Below are 15,514 nucleotides of genomic sequence, written 5' to 3' on the forward strand. Positions count from 1 at the left end.
GGGCCTGTACCCATTGAAAATAAGAATGAGAGATGATCTTATTGAAACATACAAGATCCTGAGGGGTCTTGATAGGTTGGATATTGGGAAGATGATTGCTCTTATCGGGAGACGAGAACTAGGAGAGACAGTTTAACAATAAGAGGTCTCCCCCCTTTAACATGGAGATGAGGAGAATTTTTTTCTCTCAGAGGGTCGTTAGTCTGTGGAATTCTCTTCCCCAAAGCAGTGGAGCTGGGTCACTGATTTTGTTCAAGGCTGAGTTAGACAGATTTTTGATAGACAAAGGAGTCAAGGGTTATGGGAAAGTGAAGTTGAGATCACAACCAGATCAGCCATGATCTTGTTGAATGGCAAAGCAGGCTGAGGGGACTGAATTGCCTCCTCCTACTTCTACTCCGACTGATAGATACCACTGAAAACAATTTACTTGATCACACGTGGAGACACATGCATTGGGGTGACATCTGAAGTGGTAAAAGAGCATGACCCTTCATCATTCAGATCAATATAAGATTGAATAGGTTTGTAAAGTGTATTACATTTGCAATACTCAATATCTACATCTGTGACATGTTGGCAAGCAGTGGAAAAGTTTAAAGCTTCATGTTTCATTAGATTAAACAAGTTCAATTAGAACTAGCAAAGCATTTTCCCTTCTGCTTTTGTCCAGCCCCTTGGATTCCAACAAGCAAATTGGCCCTGGCTCTACAGTAAAATATAAAATATGTATGAAGGAAAAATGCAATGTTTTGAGAGATCAGCATAAACCATAGATCCTTTACCATATGCTGAGCAACAAAATCTCCTGGATCAAGAGGAAGAAGGATCAAATTAATTTTCTGTTAAGGAAGCTTGTTTGAAGAGAAACAATATTTTAATGTTTTCACACAATTAATTCTCTAAATTAATCAATTGTTTTGCAAAAGTTTCTTTTACTTCTGTCCAAGAGCCTGATACCACTCTGAACCACTGCCATAAAAGTGGATAGCGCACTCTGTGCTTGAAGATATTAAACCTTGATCAACGAGGAGTATCATCTGACAGGAATCGAATGGGCGGTGGGGACGAAAACACAATATTCCAACCATGTGTTTGTAACAAAACATTCTGCACTTTTTACAAAGCCTTAACACAAGGATTGGCTGGAATAGTAGCTTATAAAAAAAAACTCATAGGTCCTTCATCGTGATAGTGAGAGTTCAAATCCAAGCTGATATGGGCTGGAAGTCTTAACTGTGTTCTCAAAAGATGTGGATCCACAGAACAAAGCTACCCAAGACTGAACGAAGACTGGCAATCTCACTCAAAGGGATGGGTAAGAAACTGAAATGCTAAAATGCATAGCATTCTGGAAGGAGGGAACAAAGATGAATTAAAGCTCATTGTTTGGGATTGATTTTTTGAATCCAACAAGTGTTGTATCTGGCTTAACAGTGTTTGATGGATGTATAAAGGGAGCGTTACACTGTGTCTATGCTGTCATGAGGTGAATAAATGTTCTATTTCTCATTGCTGACATTCCTCAAGTCAAAAATATCACCCCCACCCAAAGAAAACAGAAAAGGAGAACAAACCTATATGATTAACACTACCAACCAGATGCACTTTATGGTCACTGAAACTCATTTACTGAAAGGAATCCTGTTCCTGCTGTTTTACCTTTTCTGCTTCATAGTCATTCAGATACTCCTGCTTTTCCTCATCTGTGAGATCCCGCCACATTCCACCGATGATTTTCCCTATTTCCCACAGCTTCAGATCAGGATTGGAGGCCTTAACCTGGTCCCATACCTAAAACGTAATAAGGAGACTTATTTACAGAGCTAATACAGTAATAGAATTATCACACTGTCAACCAGACAGTTTCTGGGTATAATACGACCAACACCCGAATGTACTTACTACAGTTAGGCATTAATAAGGGGGTTCTGTGATTAGTAGTCCTACAAATCACTTTTTTAAAAAGTTTTTTTAATTTAAATTTAAGCTGCAGCTCTTGGTGACATCATCGGTGGAAGCTGGCTGGGCGGAGTTAGTACGTCTGAGAATGCGAAGGAGCTGAAGTCTCACACGGATGCAAATGGAATGACAAAAGATTGTTGAATGGTAGCGGGTTAAATGCCAGTAACATATATTCAGCTGATCACACAGTCGGACTCAGTAACTCATCCAAGTTAATGACTAGCACAAAGTCTTAACTAAGAACAGAGAGGAAAAGGGAAAATCAGATCGCAACCTTTAAAGATGTTCATTTTTTTAAATGTAAAGTTGCACCTATGGGAAGACTCGCTTTTAAACCAAGCAGCAGTGAGTTACAGGCCAGGATTTAATGAAGTTCAGATGTTTTATAAAAAGATTTCCCATTAGGAATGTATTACAGGCTCCACCTAGTACAAGATGTCAGATGTTTACATAAATAATAAATACCCAACAGGAAGTATAAACTGTAAAGTAATCCCACTTCTTGCTAGAAACTTTAGGCAGTGAAAGGCTAACGATACAATAGCAAGCATCTTTCCTCAGCTGTCTTGTGTAAATCGGGTTAGGCTTAGCCTGGTGAATGAATGCTGCAGCAAATGCCGTGATACAATCCTGCAGATACTGTACCTTTCTGCTGTAACGCATATAGGGCATCAGGGGCTTGTCTGGGGGCTTTGGGGGCTTTGGAATAGTGATGCCTGAGGATGCCTGTGGGGAAACAGAAACACGCCACATTATCTTGCACTTCAAGGAGGAAAGCATACACTCTTAATATCAAATTGTCAAAAGGTTAATGAAAACAGGAATGCTACCTGGATCCAGGTGGGACTGCCCAAGGTCTGATTTGAAATATATAGTTTCAAAGCTAAACTTTGAACACCATGGACAAGACAAATAAATGACTAAAATCTGAAGTCATTTTAGTCAAGACTGTATTGATCAACATAAAAGGCTGCTGGGGTAAATCAAATAAATACTTCCTATTACTGGCTGGAGCCTTAACAAACCCGTTTTCTGTTCACGAAGATAAGGGACAGAAAAGCTGCGTACCCCTTCTGTCACTTGTAATAAAATCACAGGCAAATAAGGCATTTATCAAACATTTCAACATTAAGATAATTGGAAATAAAGATTTGGAAAGTGACTGAAGTTCTGACAGGTCTTTGCTAGCCAAAGATATTAAGTGATATGGAGCATGAGCAGATGGCCATGTTCCAATGCAGTTAAGCAAGCACCATTCCATTCCTTCACCATTCAAGCAGGCAGCTAATTCACGTCATTTCAGAAAACTTAGCTCAAAGTGGAACAAGCGCTGCAACGTTCTGTTACCTAACCAGAAATTCTGATGGCATCGAGTTATATAGCAAACCTTGCCACAGCTCAGACCCAAACTTTGTCAGGTACTTAGATCCAGTCAAGGACCTATCTGCACAATAAGGGCATCCAAAATATTCACACTATGATATTTTAATCAGAGTTGCAACAACTCAGCAGAGTGGAGTTCTCTGATGCTAAACAAAACAAATTCACTCCAGGATGTCAACATTTTAAGACCTGGATAGTTTCATCTGAATCTGTGGGAATGACGTGACATGGAGATGGAAGTATGGGCATGTAAACAATCTCCGTATTATGGCTGATCTCTTCCCATCCCAATCATCCCTCTCAGTACTGATCCTGTGAACATTGCCAGTGGGCTAGCTAGCTAGCTCTCTGTCTCTCCCTCCAAAATATCCGTTCACTTGTGACAAGGCCATTGCCATCTGTGAGCTCAGTGTAGATCAATGTCCTGATACCATGACCTGGACGGAAACTTTGTTAACAGGTGATGCCACCTTCCCCTAAATGAAGCCTCTCTGGCTGGCTGTATCATTCACCACTTGCCTTGCATGTGATAGTAATAGTGTGTTCTTCATCACCAAATCACACCCTGGTCCATCTTTTCCCTACTCTTCTGGCACCTGCTCTTCCTTCCTCATCTCCTTAAAAATCCTCGTCATCCCAACTACCATGCGTAATTTCTCACTGAGATATCTTCACTGCTTTCCTTTCATAGCATCTGCACTGAACAAGTTCTTGCTCCTCTACCCCATTTACACTTATTATCCAAGCAGTATGTGGCTTCCTTACTCTTCCTAACAAAATGCACCGCCTCACACTTCTCTATATTGAAATGTATTTGCCATTTACACAAATATTCTGCAAGGTTTTTAATGTCTTCTTGCATTTTGTTATTGTCTTCCTTTGTATTAAATACGCCTCCTTGGTGCTGACTGCAAGTTTTGCAATTGTACTTTCAATTCCCGGACTCCAAATCATTAATGCATGTTGAGAACAGTCAGCCCAGTAGCGATCCCTGTAGAACACCCCTTCCCACCTTCTGACAGCCAGCCTAGTACCTGCTTTCAAAGGCACTTCTCACCACTAAACACGTGGAATTTATTTTACTTAAGTGAACAACAAGTCTCTTTTACATGTCTAGTTGAAGAAGTGAAAGCCACCCACTTCCACATGAGAGGATGGATGGGTGCTTGGAATTTTTTTTTAAAAAAGAGATTCCCGAGGGCCTGTCAAAGTTGCTCTTTCACACTTGCTATTACAATCTTTTAGGTTTAGAAGTTTAATAGTTACCTTCTCCCTGCCGATTATACTGGAAGCACGTGGAGTTCCGTTGTGGAATTGGGCCGTAGGGCCACAAGAATCCTATTTATAAACACAAGTCATGTATTTTGTTACACAGATTGGAAATGGATAGTAGGTCACATTGATAAAAAGGCAGTTAACAATACCAAATAAGTCTAGTTATAACACTTCATAATTCAATTTTGTTCCCAACTTGGCTTGCTAAGTCTGATTTTAAATTATTTTTAGAACATACAGATGACAAGAGTAGCCAACAAATGTACTCATAGGTGGTTTGGAATAGCTTGTTCAAACTTTGACTGCTCTCTTTTTTCCTGTACACCTTCACCAAACCCATAGAACAACTGAGTCTGATTAGTTAGTAATTAGGGTTTAAGCCCCAATCCATTCCAAGAATCAGTTGGTGTATTTAAGAATACTTTCCTCAAATGGAAACGAGATTTACCCTTCACCGTAGCACACGGTTATTACAATAACAGGTTTAGATCTGGAGAAATAATGCAGCTCAAACAGAATGTTGTTTTATTTTTGAAACTTTTGTGGGAGAATTTGCACAGCACTTCCTTCTTCCGTTGAAAGAAATGGATGTGGATTACAAGTTCAATATCTCATCCATGAAAAGATGGCCCTTTCTCAGTTATCTCAAGCACCCTCATCTCTCAGTGAAGAACGAGTGGACTATACTTATTTCTTATAAACTAATTTCAATCACTATTGGCTTGAAAAATCAAGCTCATCAAGATGGTCCAAAAGCTAGTCACTTTAAAACTCCTTTGTCTAGAGTTGAATTAAAAATTACTGGATAATTTAAGAGACATTCGTAAACCAAACCACTTAAGAAACACAACCATTTTTGGAAATCAAGTTTATGTTTGTTGGCACATTTCTGCTAGATTCCCATTTGAAATCCTGGATTTTATCTATCAGCTTGTCACCTGTGTTGACAGGTACCTACTACACTGACATTATGATTTTCAAAGGATGTGTTTTGACATGGGAAATCATACTAAATTAAATGCTGCTACAGTTATACATTTTTCATGCAACCCTAGGTTTTCATTATAATGTATTTACATTTTAGCCTTGCATTGTTCGACCCTCAAGAGAAGAACTAATAACAATGTATGTTTCATATTAAATATTAAAGAAAATATCCATTTATCTGGCCAATGTGAACGTTAGAGAGAGAAGGGGGATTCCGAACTAGTCCACTGGTTGTTAATATACATTATAAAACGTAAATTAGGAAACAAGAGAGCGCAAAGCATATTCACTGAGTAAGGAATGTGACACACTTTCTCTGAATTTACTGAATTAAATGTCTGCTTGGCACTTAATTCAGTGGGCCTTCCCAAAAAGAGGTGATGTGGGGTTCTCATCAGCTCTCCAGCTGGCAGACAAGGCCCTCATCACATATGCTGAATAAGTCAGAATCCGAGAATGCACCATTAACTACAGCCAGGAGCGTCCAAGCTTTTTATCTTGGTGCACCATGCAGATAAAATTAAAATGGGGAGCGGTGAGGCAAATAATTAGATGCATTCAAAGGGCAACTAGATAAGCATATGAGGGAGAAAAGAATGGGATATTTTGGCAGAGCGAGATAAAGAGGGGAGGGAGGACGTTCCTGTGTAGTGCAAACATCAGCATGGCCTGCTTCTGTGTTGTAAATATATTGTATTATTTCCCCCAAGGCTCCATGATATACAAAGTCTATGACCAACCTGAAACTTACTGATGCTAACAAATTTTGATGTTCTGATTCATTATTTTAATTAGCTTCATTTGAGATGAGGAAATGTCATCCTTTCCAATTCTCCTGGGACAAAGAAATTTAAACATGACAAACTAGCCACTAAGTTGCAAGCCCAAATTAGAAGAGTTGTATGAGCTTGGAGAGCTGCATTGCTAAGGTACAGGCCCCTTGAGCTCAACAAAGTAATATTAAGAGGGAATAGCCTGACATAAACAGGCAAGGCAAAATAATAGCAACCAGAGCTGGATCAAAGGTTTTTAAAATATCTATGACTGAAATACTCACACGAAAGAGTATGTTAGCAGATGACAAACTCACCACCCATTTCCAGAACCATAAAGGTCATCATGGATTAAGTGGGAACTTTCAAAGTGATGGATAATGAAAATTGAGAAGGCACCAATTTGCAATAGCATGGTGGATAGGAGGGTAAGAGGATACCCACATAAAATGAATGCAAGGATATTTTCAAGCAAGGCACACTGGTAGTAAAAGAAGGGGGAGTGGTAGGCGCAAGTATGCTGTACAGAATAAGAATTAAATTTAAAAAGGTACATATTTTGCGGATGATGGGAAGAATAGTCAAAAATCAGAGAAGTCACAGGAGTCCAGGAATATTCTGACAGATTAGGCTGGCATAAGATTTGGTGTTAGGCAGAATAATGAAAAAGAAAGAGAGACAAATTTTCTGTAAGATTATTACAATCAGAGGTGGAAAAAAGAAAACAAGCCTTTTTTTGGCTTATTAGTATTATTAGAATTAGTAATAACACAACTGGAATGGAATTTACTCTAATATTTGGAAGATTAAAGACATTGTTTATGGTCCACACCACCCACTCCATCATCTATCCACAGATTCTGTCCCTCCCCCGGGCAAATGTCTGAGGCTGACCCAAACTGCTTGCAACCTTGTGCTACATTTGATCCAAAGACAAGTTTCTTACCAAATATTCACACCATCAGCAAGATTTCCTAATACCTCGGTATTATCTCAAATGCTCAAATCCACCCTGGCTCAGCTCATCTGCTCATCATGCCTTTGTTACCTCTAGACTTGACTATTCCAATGCTCCAATGGCCAACCTCCCATCTTCTACCCTCCATAAACTTCAGTTCACCCAAAAGTAATTCGCACCAAGTCCTGTTCACCCATCACCCCTGTGCTCACTGATCTATACTGGCTCTTATTCTTGTTTTATAATCCCCGCTTTGTCTCTCACCTTCCTATCTTTGTAATCACCCTCCAGCCACGCAATCCTCCAAGTTTCTGGCCTCTTGAGAGTCCCCAATTTTAATCATTCTGTCATAATTGGCCATGCTTTCAACAGCCAAGGCCGTAAACTCTGGAATTCCCTTCAGCTTTAATCATGAAATTATAAGCATTGGTTAAAGCTGACATCTTCAGACTCAAGATACAAGCTACAATTTTAGAGATAGAGACAGCTAATGAATGGTCCAAGATGTTTGGAATATCAGAAGCTGACATTGCTAAAAAGAAAAACATGGCCAAGGATTCAAATACAGCTTGAAACAGGATGGGTTACCCTTTACACATTATCATTGGTTACTTTAAAGCTACCAGTGCCAAAAATAAAGTAATTGATGTACAGGGTTCTCTCAAACAGGGGTTTAATTACAGCATTCAACATGATCCTATGGACTACTCACTTGAATTTTTGTAAATGACCCTAAAAACCTGGTTGACACAAAAAGGAAAAGAGTCTGTCTCTACCCCCCCAACCCCCCAAACACCCCACGGTCTCTCTTCCACTGAGCCCATGGCCCAAAATTATATTTTCGCCTTTGCTGGGTGAATAGGTATTACTGGAACTAACCTTGAAAACATACAGATAGCAACACAGAGAGTTGCAACAAAGCAGAGCCAGGTGAAGTTAGTGTGAAGTTTTAAGTGCAATGAGATCAATATCAACAAGGCAGGCCAAGTCAGACTGCAACAGCTATCACATGCTGCCCTCATTCCTAGAGTTTAACTTAATTAAATTTAAATCTTTGTAAACATTTTTTAATTTTAATCTGAATTTGTTTGGATCTTACTTTCCCCCCCACCACTAAAACTGGTGCTTTTTGCACAAGATCACTTTTTTTCCAGCCTGAATATAAGATTGCACCTGTATATGATCACTAGCTGACTGATTCCATTTCTGTACCTGAATTTACAGATCAAAGTGGGATAGATCCTCTCCACTCATTTTTTGCAAACCATAAATGGAAAATAAGCTTATTATTCTGCAATAAATAGCAGGGAAAATTCCCCTCATACCATTAAAGCTGACATTGCTGCAGATGCTTTAAAGTTGCACATTTGATTCAACTGGTCGATCATTTTTAGGCTTTACGAAGCATCAATCCATGAGATTATATGAAATCCCAAAGTAAATCTATGCAAATTATCTACATTTCATTGTAAAATTTATCAAAGCAACATGATATCAGATAACGCCAAGTGTGTTGTAATTGAATCTGAAGGGGGGTGGGGGTGTCAGGTGACATCAGACTACAATGGGAAACATTCTAAGTGAAACCCAAGAGCCTGTAATTGAATCGATGTAATAGACATCATTTATAAATGCACAGAGACAGCATCTCCCTCAGTTACCTACACCCAGCCAGGTGGAACAAGTACTACAGTTGTCCTAGTGCCCCTAAGTTAATGAGTGGCTCCTGTTGAAAGGTGCATTTTGTACAGAGCCAGGTCATGTTAGGGTAGTGTCAGCTGCGATGTTCTCCACAGTCCAGTACCTTGCTTAAGAGCAGCAGCCTTTCGGGTGAGATTTAAAAAAACAGCTGCACCTCAGGACTGTATCATAGAACAACTCATATGAAGTTGCTAGAAAAACTAGTAAAGCCTGAGGATTGGGAGCAGTTTAGAATTCAGCAAAGGAGGACCAAGAGATTGATTAAGAGGGGAAAAATGCAGGATGAGAGTAAACTTGCAAGGAACATAACAGCAGACTGTAAAAGCTTCTATAAGTATGTTAAAAGATAAAGATTAGTGAAAACAAGTGTAGGTTCCTTACTGTCTGAAACAGGAGAGCTTATAATGGAAAATGAGGAAATGGCAGAGCAATTAAACAACTACTTTAGTTCTGTCTTCACGAAGGAAGACACAAATAACTTCCCAGAAATACTAGGGAAATAAGGGTCTAATGAGAAGGAGGAATTGAAGGAAATTAGTACTACTAAAACAACAGTGCAACAAATTAATGGAACTGAAAGGTGATAAATCCCCAGGGCCCGATAATCTACATCCCAGGGTGCTGAAGGTGGTGGCCATGGAAATAGCGGATGCATTGGCTGTCATCGTCCAAAATTCTGTAGGTTCTGGAAGAGTCCAAGCAGACTGGAGGATGGCAAACGTAACCCAACTTTAAAAAAGGAGCAAGCGAGAAAACAGCAAATTACAGACCAGTTAGCTTAACCTCGGTAGTAGGGAAAATGGTGGATTCTATTATAAAGGATGTGATAACAAGACACTTAGAAAATATCAAAGGGATTCGACAAAGTCAACATGGATTTATGAAAGTGAAATCATGTTTTTGACAAACCTACTGGAGTTTTTTTAGGAAGTAACTAGCAGAATAGATAAGGGAGAACCGGTGGGTGCGGTGTATTTGGGTTTTCAGAAAGCTTTTGATAAAGTCCCACATAAGAGGTTAGTGTGTAAAATTAAAGCACATGGGATCGGGGGCAACATATTGGCATGGATTGAGAATTGGTTAGCAGACAGGAAACAGGGAGCAGGAATAAATGGGTCTTTTTTGGAAAGGCAAGCAGTGACTAGTGGGGTTCTGCAGGGATCAGTGGTTGGGCCCCAGCTATTCACAATATATATCAATGATTTGGATGAGGGAACCAAATGTAATATTTCCAAGTTTGCTGACAACACAAAACTTGGTGGGAATGTGAGCGTGAGGAGGGTGTTTAAGAGGCTTCAAGGTGATTTAGGTTGTATTTGCCCACTCACAGGTTGAGTGAGTAAGCAAATACATGGCAGTTGCAGAATAAGGTGGATAAATGTGAAGTTATCCACTTTGGTAGGAAAAACAGAATGGCAGAGTATCAATTAAATAGTAATAGGTTGCGAAACGTTGATATACAAAGGGACCTGGGTATCCTTGTACACCAATCACTGAAAACAAGCATGCAGGTGCAGTAAGCGGTTAAGACAGCAAATGGTAAGTTGGCCTTCATTGAGACAGGACTTGAGTACAGGAGCAAGGGTGTCTTACTGCAGCTATACAGGGCCTTGGTGAGACCACATCTGGAGTAGTGTGTGCAATTTGGTCTCTTTACCTAAAAATGATATGCTTATCATAGAGGGAGTGCAGCAAAGGTTTGCCAGACTGATTCCTGACATGGCAGGATTGTCGTATGAGGAGAGATTGGGTTGACTAGGCCTGTATTCACTGGAGTTTAGAAGAATGAGAGGAAATCTCATTGAAACATATAAAATTCTGACAGGGTGGACAGACTGGATGCAGGAATGACATTTCCTCTGGCTGGGGGGTCGAGAACAAGAGGTCACATTCTCAGGATATGGGGTAGACCATTTAGGAATGAAATGAAATGAGGAGAATCTTCTTCACTCAGAGGGTGGTGAACCTGTGGAATTCTCTACTGTAGAAGGCTGTGGAAGCCAAGTCACTGAATATATTCAAAAAGGAAATAGGTAGATTTCTGGACTCTAAATTCATCAAGGGGTGTGGGGAGAGCACAGGAGTATCGTGTTGAAATAAAGGATCAGCCATGACCATGCTGAATGGCGAAGCAGTCTCAAAGGGCCGAATGACCTACTCCTGCTTCTATTTTCAATGCTTCTATGCAGTCAGCTCCAGAATAAAAAAAAACAGAAAACATGTGGAGGGGAAGAAAGATAAACACGGTGTTACAGTACAGCTGATTCGCTGTTCAAGGTTTTCATGCGCTGTTTAAAGATCAAAACGCAACCCAATATAAGACCCACAGATACAACCAGGGTCAACCATATGGACTATTAACTTGTTTATCGTCCTACATGCCAACATATTTATGCCTCAGGAAAGATTCAAAAGAATTGAATTCTTTAAGTAAATCAGAAGGATTCCATTCATTTCCAACATAACTTCCTTAAATGAACTTCAGCAACAACTTTAATATAAAATCAAACTTCCTACTCTGTTTTCAGCCCCAGGTTTTACCTGCATGAGTTCAGTAATAATAAGCTGATGGTAATTACGGTTATTCAGTTACAGAACAAGTTGCTGTAATACAGAAGTATATATTTTTTTACATTGGTTTCTAAGCAACTATCCTAGGTCAATGCCTCATTTTCCAAGTGACTGGAACTATTCAAAATGTTTTTTTAAAGTTTACACAAGTTTACTTCTAAAACGTAGTAACATTGGTTTGTTATTTTGTAAAGTCTCTTTAAGTTAATGGATCAGGTATAATGCAAAACTTGCTTTGAGTGGTCAAAGCAGCAGCCTCAACAGAACATATGAACTGAACTGAAGCAACAAACAAGCACGTCTTGGCCTCAATTCTAGCCACAGCAGATAATTAAATTAAGATCAGAACCAAGGCAGCTGCTTATGAAAGGGAACTAATAGCTGTCAAACGTTTGTCACATTTAGGAAACGTGTGTAAAACAGACTAAAAGATCATGAGAGACAGGATTTAAACAGAATTTCCCTATACACGGTTGACCAACCACCTACAAAAATGTCTCGGTACTCTCAGGATAGAGGAGTGCAAACTCTGCATATAGATAATAGCTGGGAACACAGGAAAAGGAAAGAATATATGGAGGGGAGGGAATTGGTGGGGTAACATCGGTATGTACCATGGAAAACAACCCTGTCTCTGCAGATTTTCCGCTGGTCAACAACTCTAGCCCTGCTTAGTCCGAAGATCTGGAAGTTGAAATGGCAGATTAATGCAGAGATATGCTTCAAGCCAAAAGTGATCCGAACCAAAATTATAACACACATCTGCTGGGATGAATATTCAATCCTAGAACTTCCTGTTTCTCTTGGTCACCTGATTTATGCTGTGCCCAATTAATGTTAGCACTAAGTGAAAAAAAAATGGAAACTTCCATTCCCAATAGTGACATTTCCCTCACCTCCCAATCTAATGAATATAGACCAATGTGAGGAAAAATAAAAGCAAGATGTGGTGATTAACACTGCCATAATCTACACTTTTTTTTAAAAGCCCAGAAGTTTATAATATTCAGCAATCAAGACTTCCAAAGTATCAGTTCTGCATAAGTTATATAGTTGAAACAAGCAGGTTTTAAAAGTCACAAGGGAAATGCTGAGCACACAGGGTTAGGATCTGAGATTGTTTCACTGAAGTAGCCTTACACTGATTTTACTGCATATTTCCAATATTTATCTTGGAACACACCCAACTCATTCATGTTCCACCTTTAAAGGTCAAAATAAGATCAGACAATTCTGGAAATGCAGAGCTGGTCTATCAACATCTGAAAATGGAAGAGACAGGTTATCATTTCAGCAAGAGATCTTTTAGCAGTTCCTAAAAGGGACTCCAGATGGCACAGTTAATCCCTTTAGTCTTTGCCGATGCTGACTGACATGCTCGGGATTTCCAGGACATTCAGTTTATATTTTAGAATTCCAACATTCGGACTTTGATTTATAGTTGTTAAAATCTTGGCATTTGTCAACCCTTATGCAATAATTCAAGCTGCCAAAATGAAGCTCCTGAGCCAGTGCTCCCAAAAAGCAATGCATTGTGAAAACTAGGTCCAATGCTAACCACCTCCTTTTTGTACTCTAAATCGCCAGATCCGCAGACTTAGTGCATACGCAATCCTGGCCTAGCCTTCAGTTTTTTCTTTCGCAGTGCAATAGTTAATACTCCTACCGTGACCCGGCTGTTGGTGCCTGGGTTCCCTCCCAGCCTGTAGTTGTTGTAGGCCAGATGACTGTATGGATTGTATCCCACAAACCCTGGGGTGCTGGGCATTTGCTGATGGAAACAAATGAGACAAAACACGAATGAGAATGAGTTCAAACAAGAAACACAGAAATGAAATGATCAGCATACAAAAAAGTGGCAAAAATTCAAACAAGTTATGGTTGCGCATGGAAAAGCACAGTTCTACTAACTACACTACACAGCTATCACTAGTGTCATCTCCACTCTATTCCGAACACAAAGGGTACCCACAAGACATATCTATTGACTCTCTGGCAACATCCTGTCCAGCCCAAGAGAAGGCTTTCCAAAAAAGCAACATCACCTTTGTAACCCTGGTAATAATGTTCCCTTTTCCATTTGTTGGCAAGCCACCTTGTTTCCACGCAGTGTTATGCACAACAACATAATGAGGAGTGGAAACCAGTGTCTAAAATGGTGGGGGAGAACACCAACGACAAAGGTCAGCCAAGAAACAGCATGATTCAAGCAATTAAACCTTGTCCTGTTTAGCTAAATATCAGGTAGATCAGGTAAGACACTATAACTGGCAACTTTGAAATTGATGTTAATATAATGATCATGTTTAACGGATGCTTTAAATGGTGGGGACTGTATGTAATTGCCCCATTTGGGTGTGATGTACCCTCCACTCAGACAAACAGTGAACATGATGAAGAGTACATTGCTTCAGCATTTCAGTGCATGATTTCATTATAGGTCTTGCACAATGGCACAGGACCTGCTACTAAGGAGCTCCAAGATGTCTGGATGTGGACAAATCCAACATAAAATATCACAAAGAATTGATGCCATCATTCAGCCAATACTGCTCCTCTCAAATAGACCACTTGTGATATAGCTGAGAGTTACATATACCAGAAAAGCATTTATTAAAACATTCTCTGATAAAGGAGGGACATAGTCTAAAAATGCTTTCAGTCATGCAGGTGATGTACGATGAACAAAAATCAGAACACATTTAGCAATTCTTTTATTAACACTCAGTAACAAATTTACAGGGGCTGGATTGGCCATAACCCAGCAAATATAATTCCTTTTTTCACTGGCAGAGAGAGGATTCGGTTGTGAGGCCTCTACTGATTGGATGTCACTCTGTAACTGCCCACAAGGAAAGATGCAAAGCCGGGCTCACGTGATTGACCTGAAGACAAGCAAGAGGCGTTCATTAAGCTCATGTTGAGTGTCTACGAGCACAGCCTGGCTGTACCTTTTTAGTTCAGAATTTTTCTGAGTGATTTTTGAAGAGTTAGACGAGGGCTTTTCTTACCCTCCCATTTCTCACACAATAGTGTCATTTGAATCACTCAGATCAGGTAACCCTTTTTTTCAAGTTAGGCTTTACAGAAATCTGTAACTATTGTTACAACACTCTTAACAAAAGACCACAATGAGTTTTCAGCAGCAGCGTTTCCTTAGAGCCAGGTCTCAAAAGCAGCAAAAAAAAAACCTCAACTAAAGCCACATGGATTGGAACGTTCAACAATAAGATTTGAACTCCCAACCAATCATTCTGCATTTAATGAAAATACAGGTCCCAGCATTGCCAGTTATTTTAGGCAATTGTGCAAACTCAAATTTCTTATTGTACATACACTTGTGTTTACTGAGTGTCAACAGGCTGAGGTTGCCAATGCCAATTCTAAGCCCAAAAGTTGTAAAAGCAAAAACTGCCTTATTTCTCATAAGGCCCAAACAAAGAGTTATTAACTTAAGTGCTGTTGTTAGCTTGCTGCCTGAGGCACAGTAATTTGACAAACAAGAGGTGCACCTTCATAAATTGTGCACAATTTGAGGAGTCGGTGGAATTTTGGCATTGTCACCTGTATTCCGGGATAATGCTTTGGGAACCCGGGTTCTATTCCCGCCACAGCAGATGGTGAAACTTGAATTCAAAAAAATCTGGAATTAAAAGTTTGATGATGACCCCAAAACCATCGTTAATTATCATAAAAACCCACCTGGTTCACTAATGTCTTTCAGGGACGGAAATCTGCCTATATATGTGACTCCACACCCACAGCAATGGGGTTGACTCTTAATTACCCCCGAACAAGGGCAATCAGGAATGGGCAATAAATGCTGGCCTAGCCAGCGACACCCACATCCCATGGACAAGAAAAACTCTCCCTGAATATCTAAACAATAATCATTATATAC

General features: G+C 39.8%; 1 protein-coding gene across 1 annotated transcript in view; it reads right to left on the minus strand.

The window, feature by feature from the left end:
* smarce1 (SWI/SNF related, matrix associated, actin dependent regulator of chromatin, subfamily e, member 1) overlaps positions 1–15,514 on the minus strand; it is a 52,949-nt gene that overhangs the window by 25,712 nt on the left and 11,723 nt on the right. The window contains exons 4-7 of the mRNA XM_041217484.1: positions 13,280–13,384; positions 4,615–4,686; positions 2,611–2,691; positions 1,663–1,794 (exon numbers count right to left, since the gene is read on the minus strand). Of these exons, the coding sequence (XP_041073418.1) occupies positions 1,663–1,794; positions 2,611–2,691; positions 4,615–4,686; positions 13,280–13,384 (390 nt within the window). The remainder of the gene's footprint in view (positions 1–1,662; positions 1,795–2,610; positions 2,692–4,614; positions 4,687–13,279; positions 13,385–15,514) is intronic.

The sequence above is a fragment of the Carcharodon carcharias genome, chromosome 23, assembly GCF_017639515.1.
Source record: "Carcharodon carcharias isolate sCarCar2 chromosome 23, sCarCar2.pri, whole genome shotgun sequence".
In the NCBI taxonomy this organism is placed as follows: Eukaryota; Metazoa; Chordata; class Chondrichthyes; order Lamniformes; family Lamnidae; genus Carcharodon; species Carcharodon carcharias.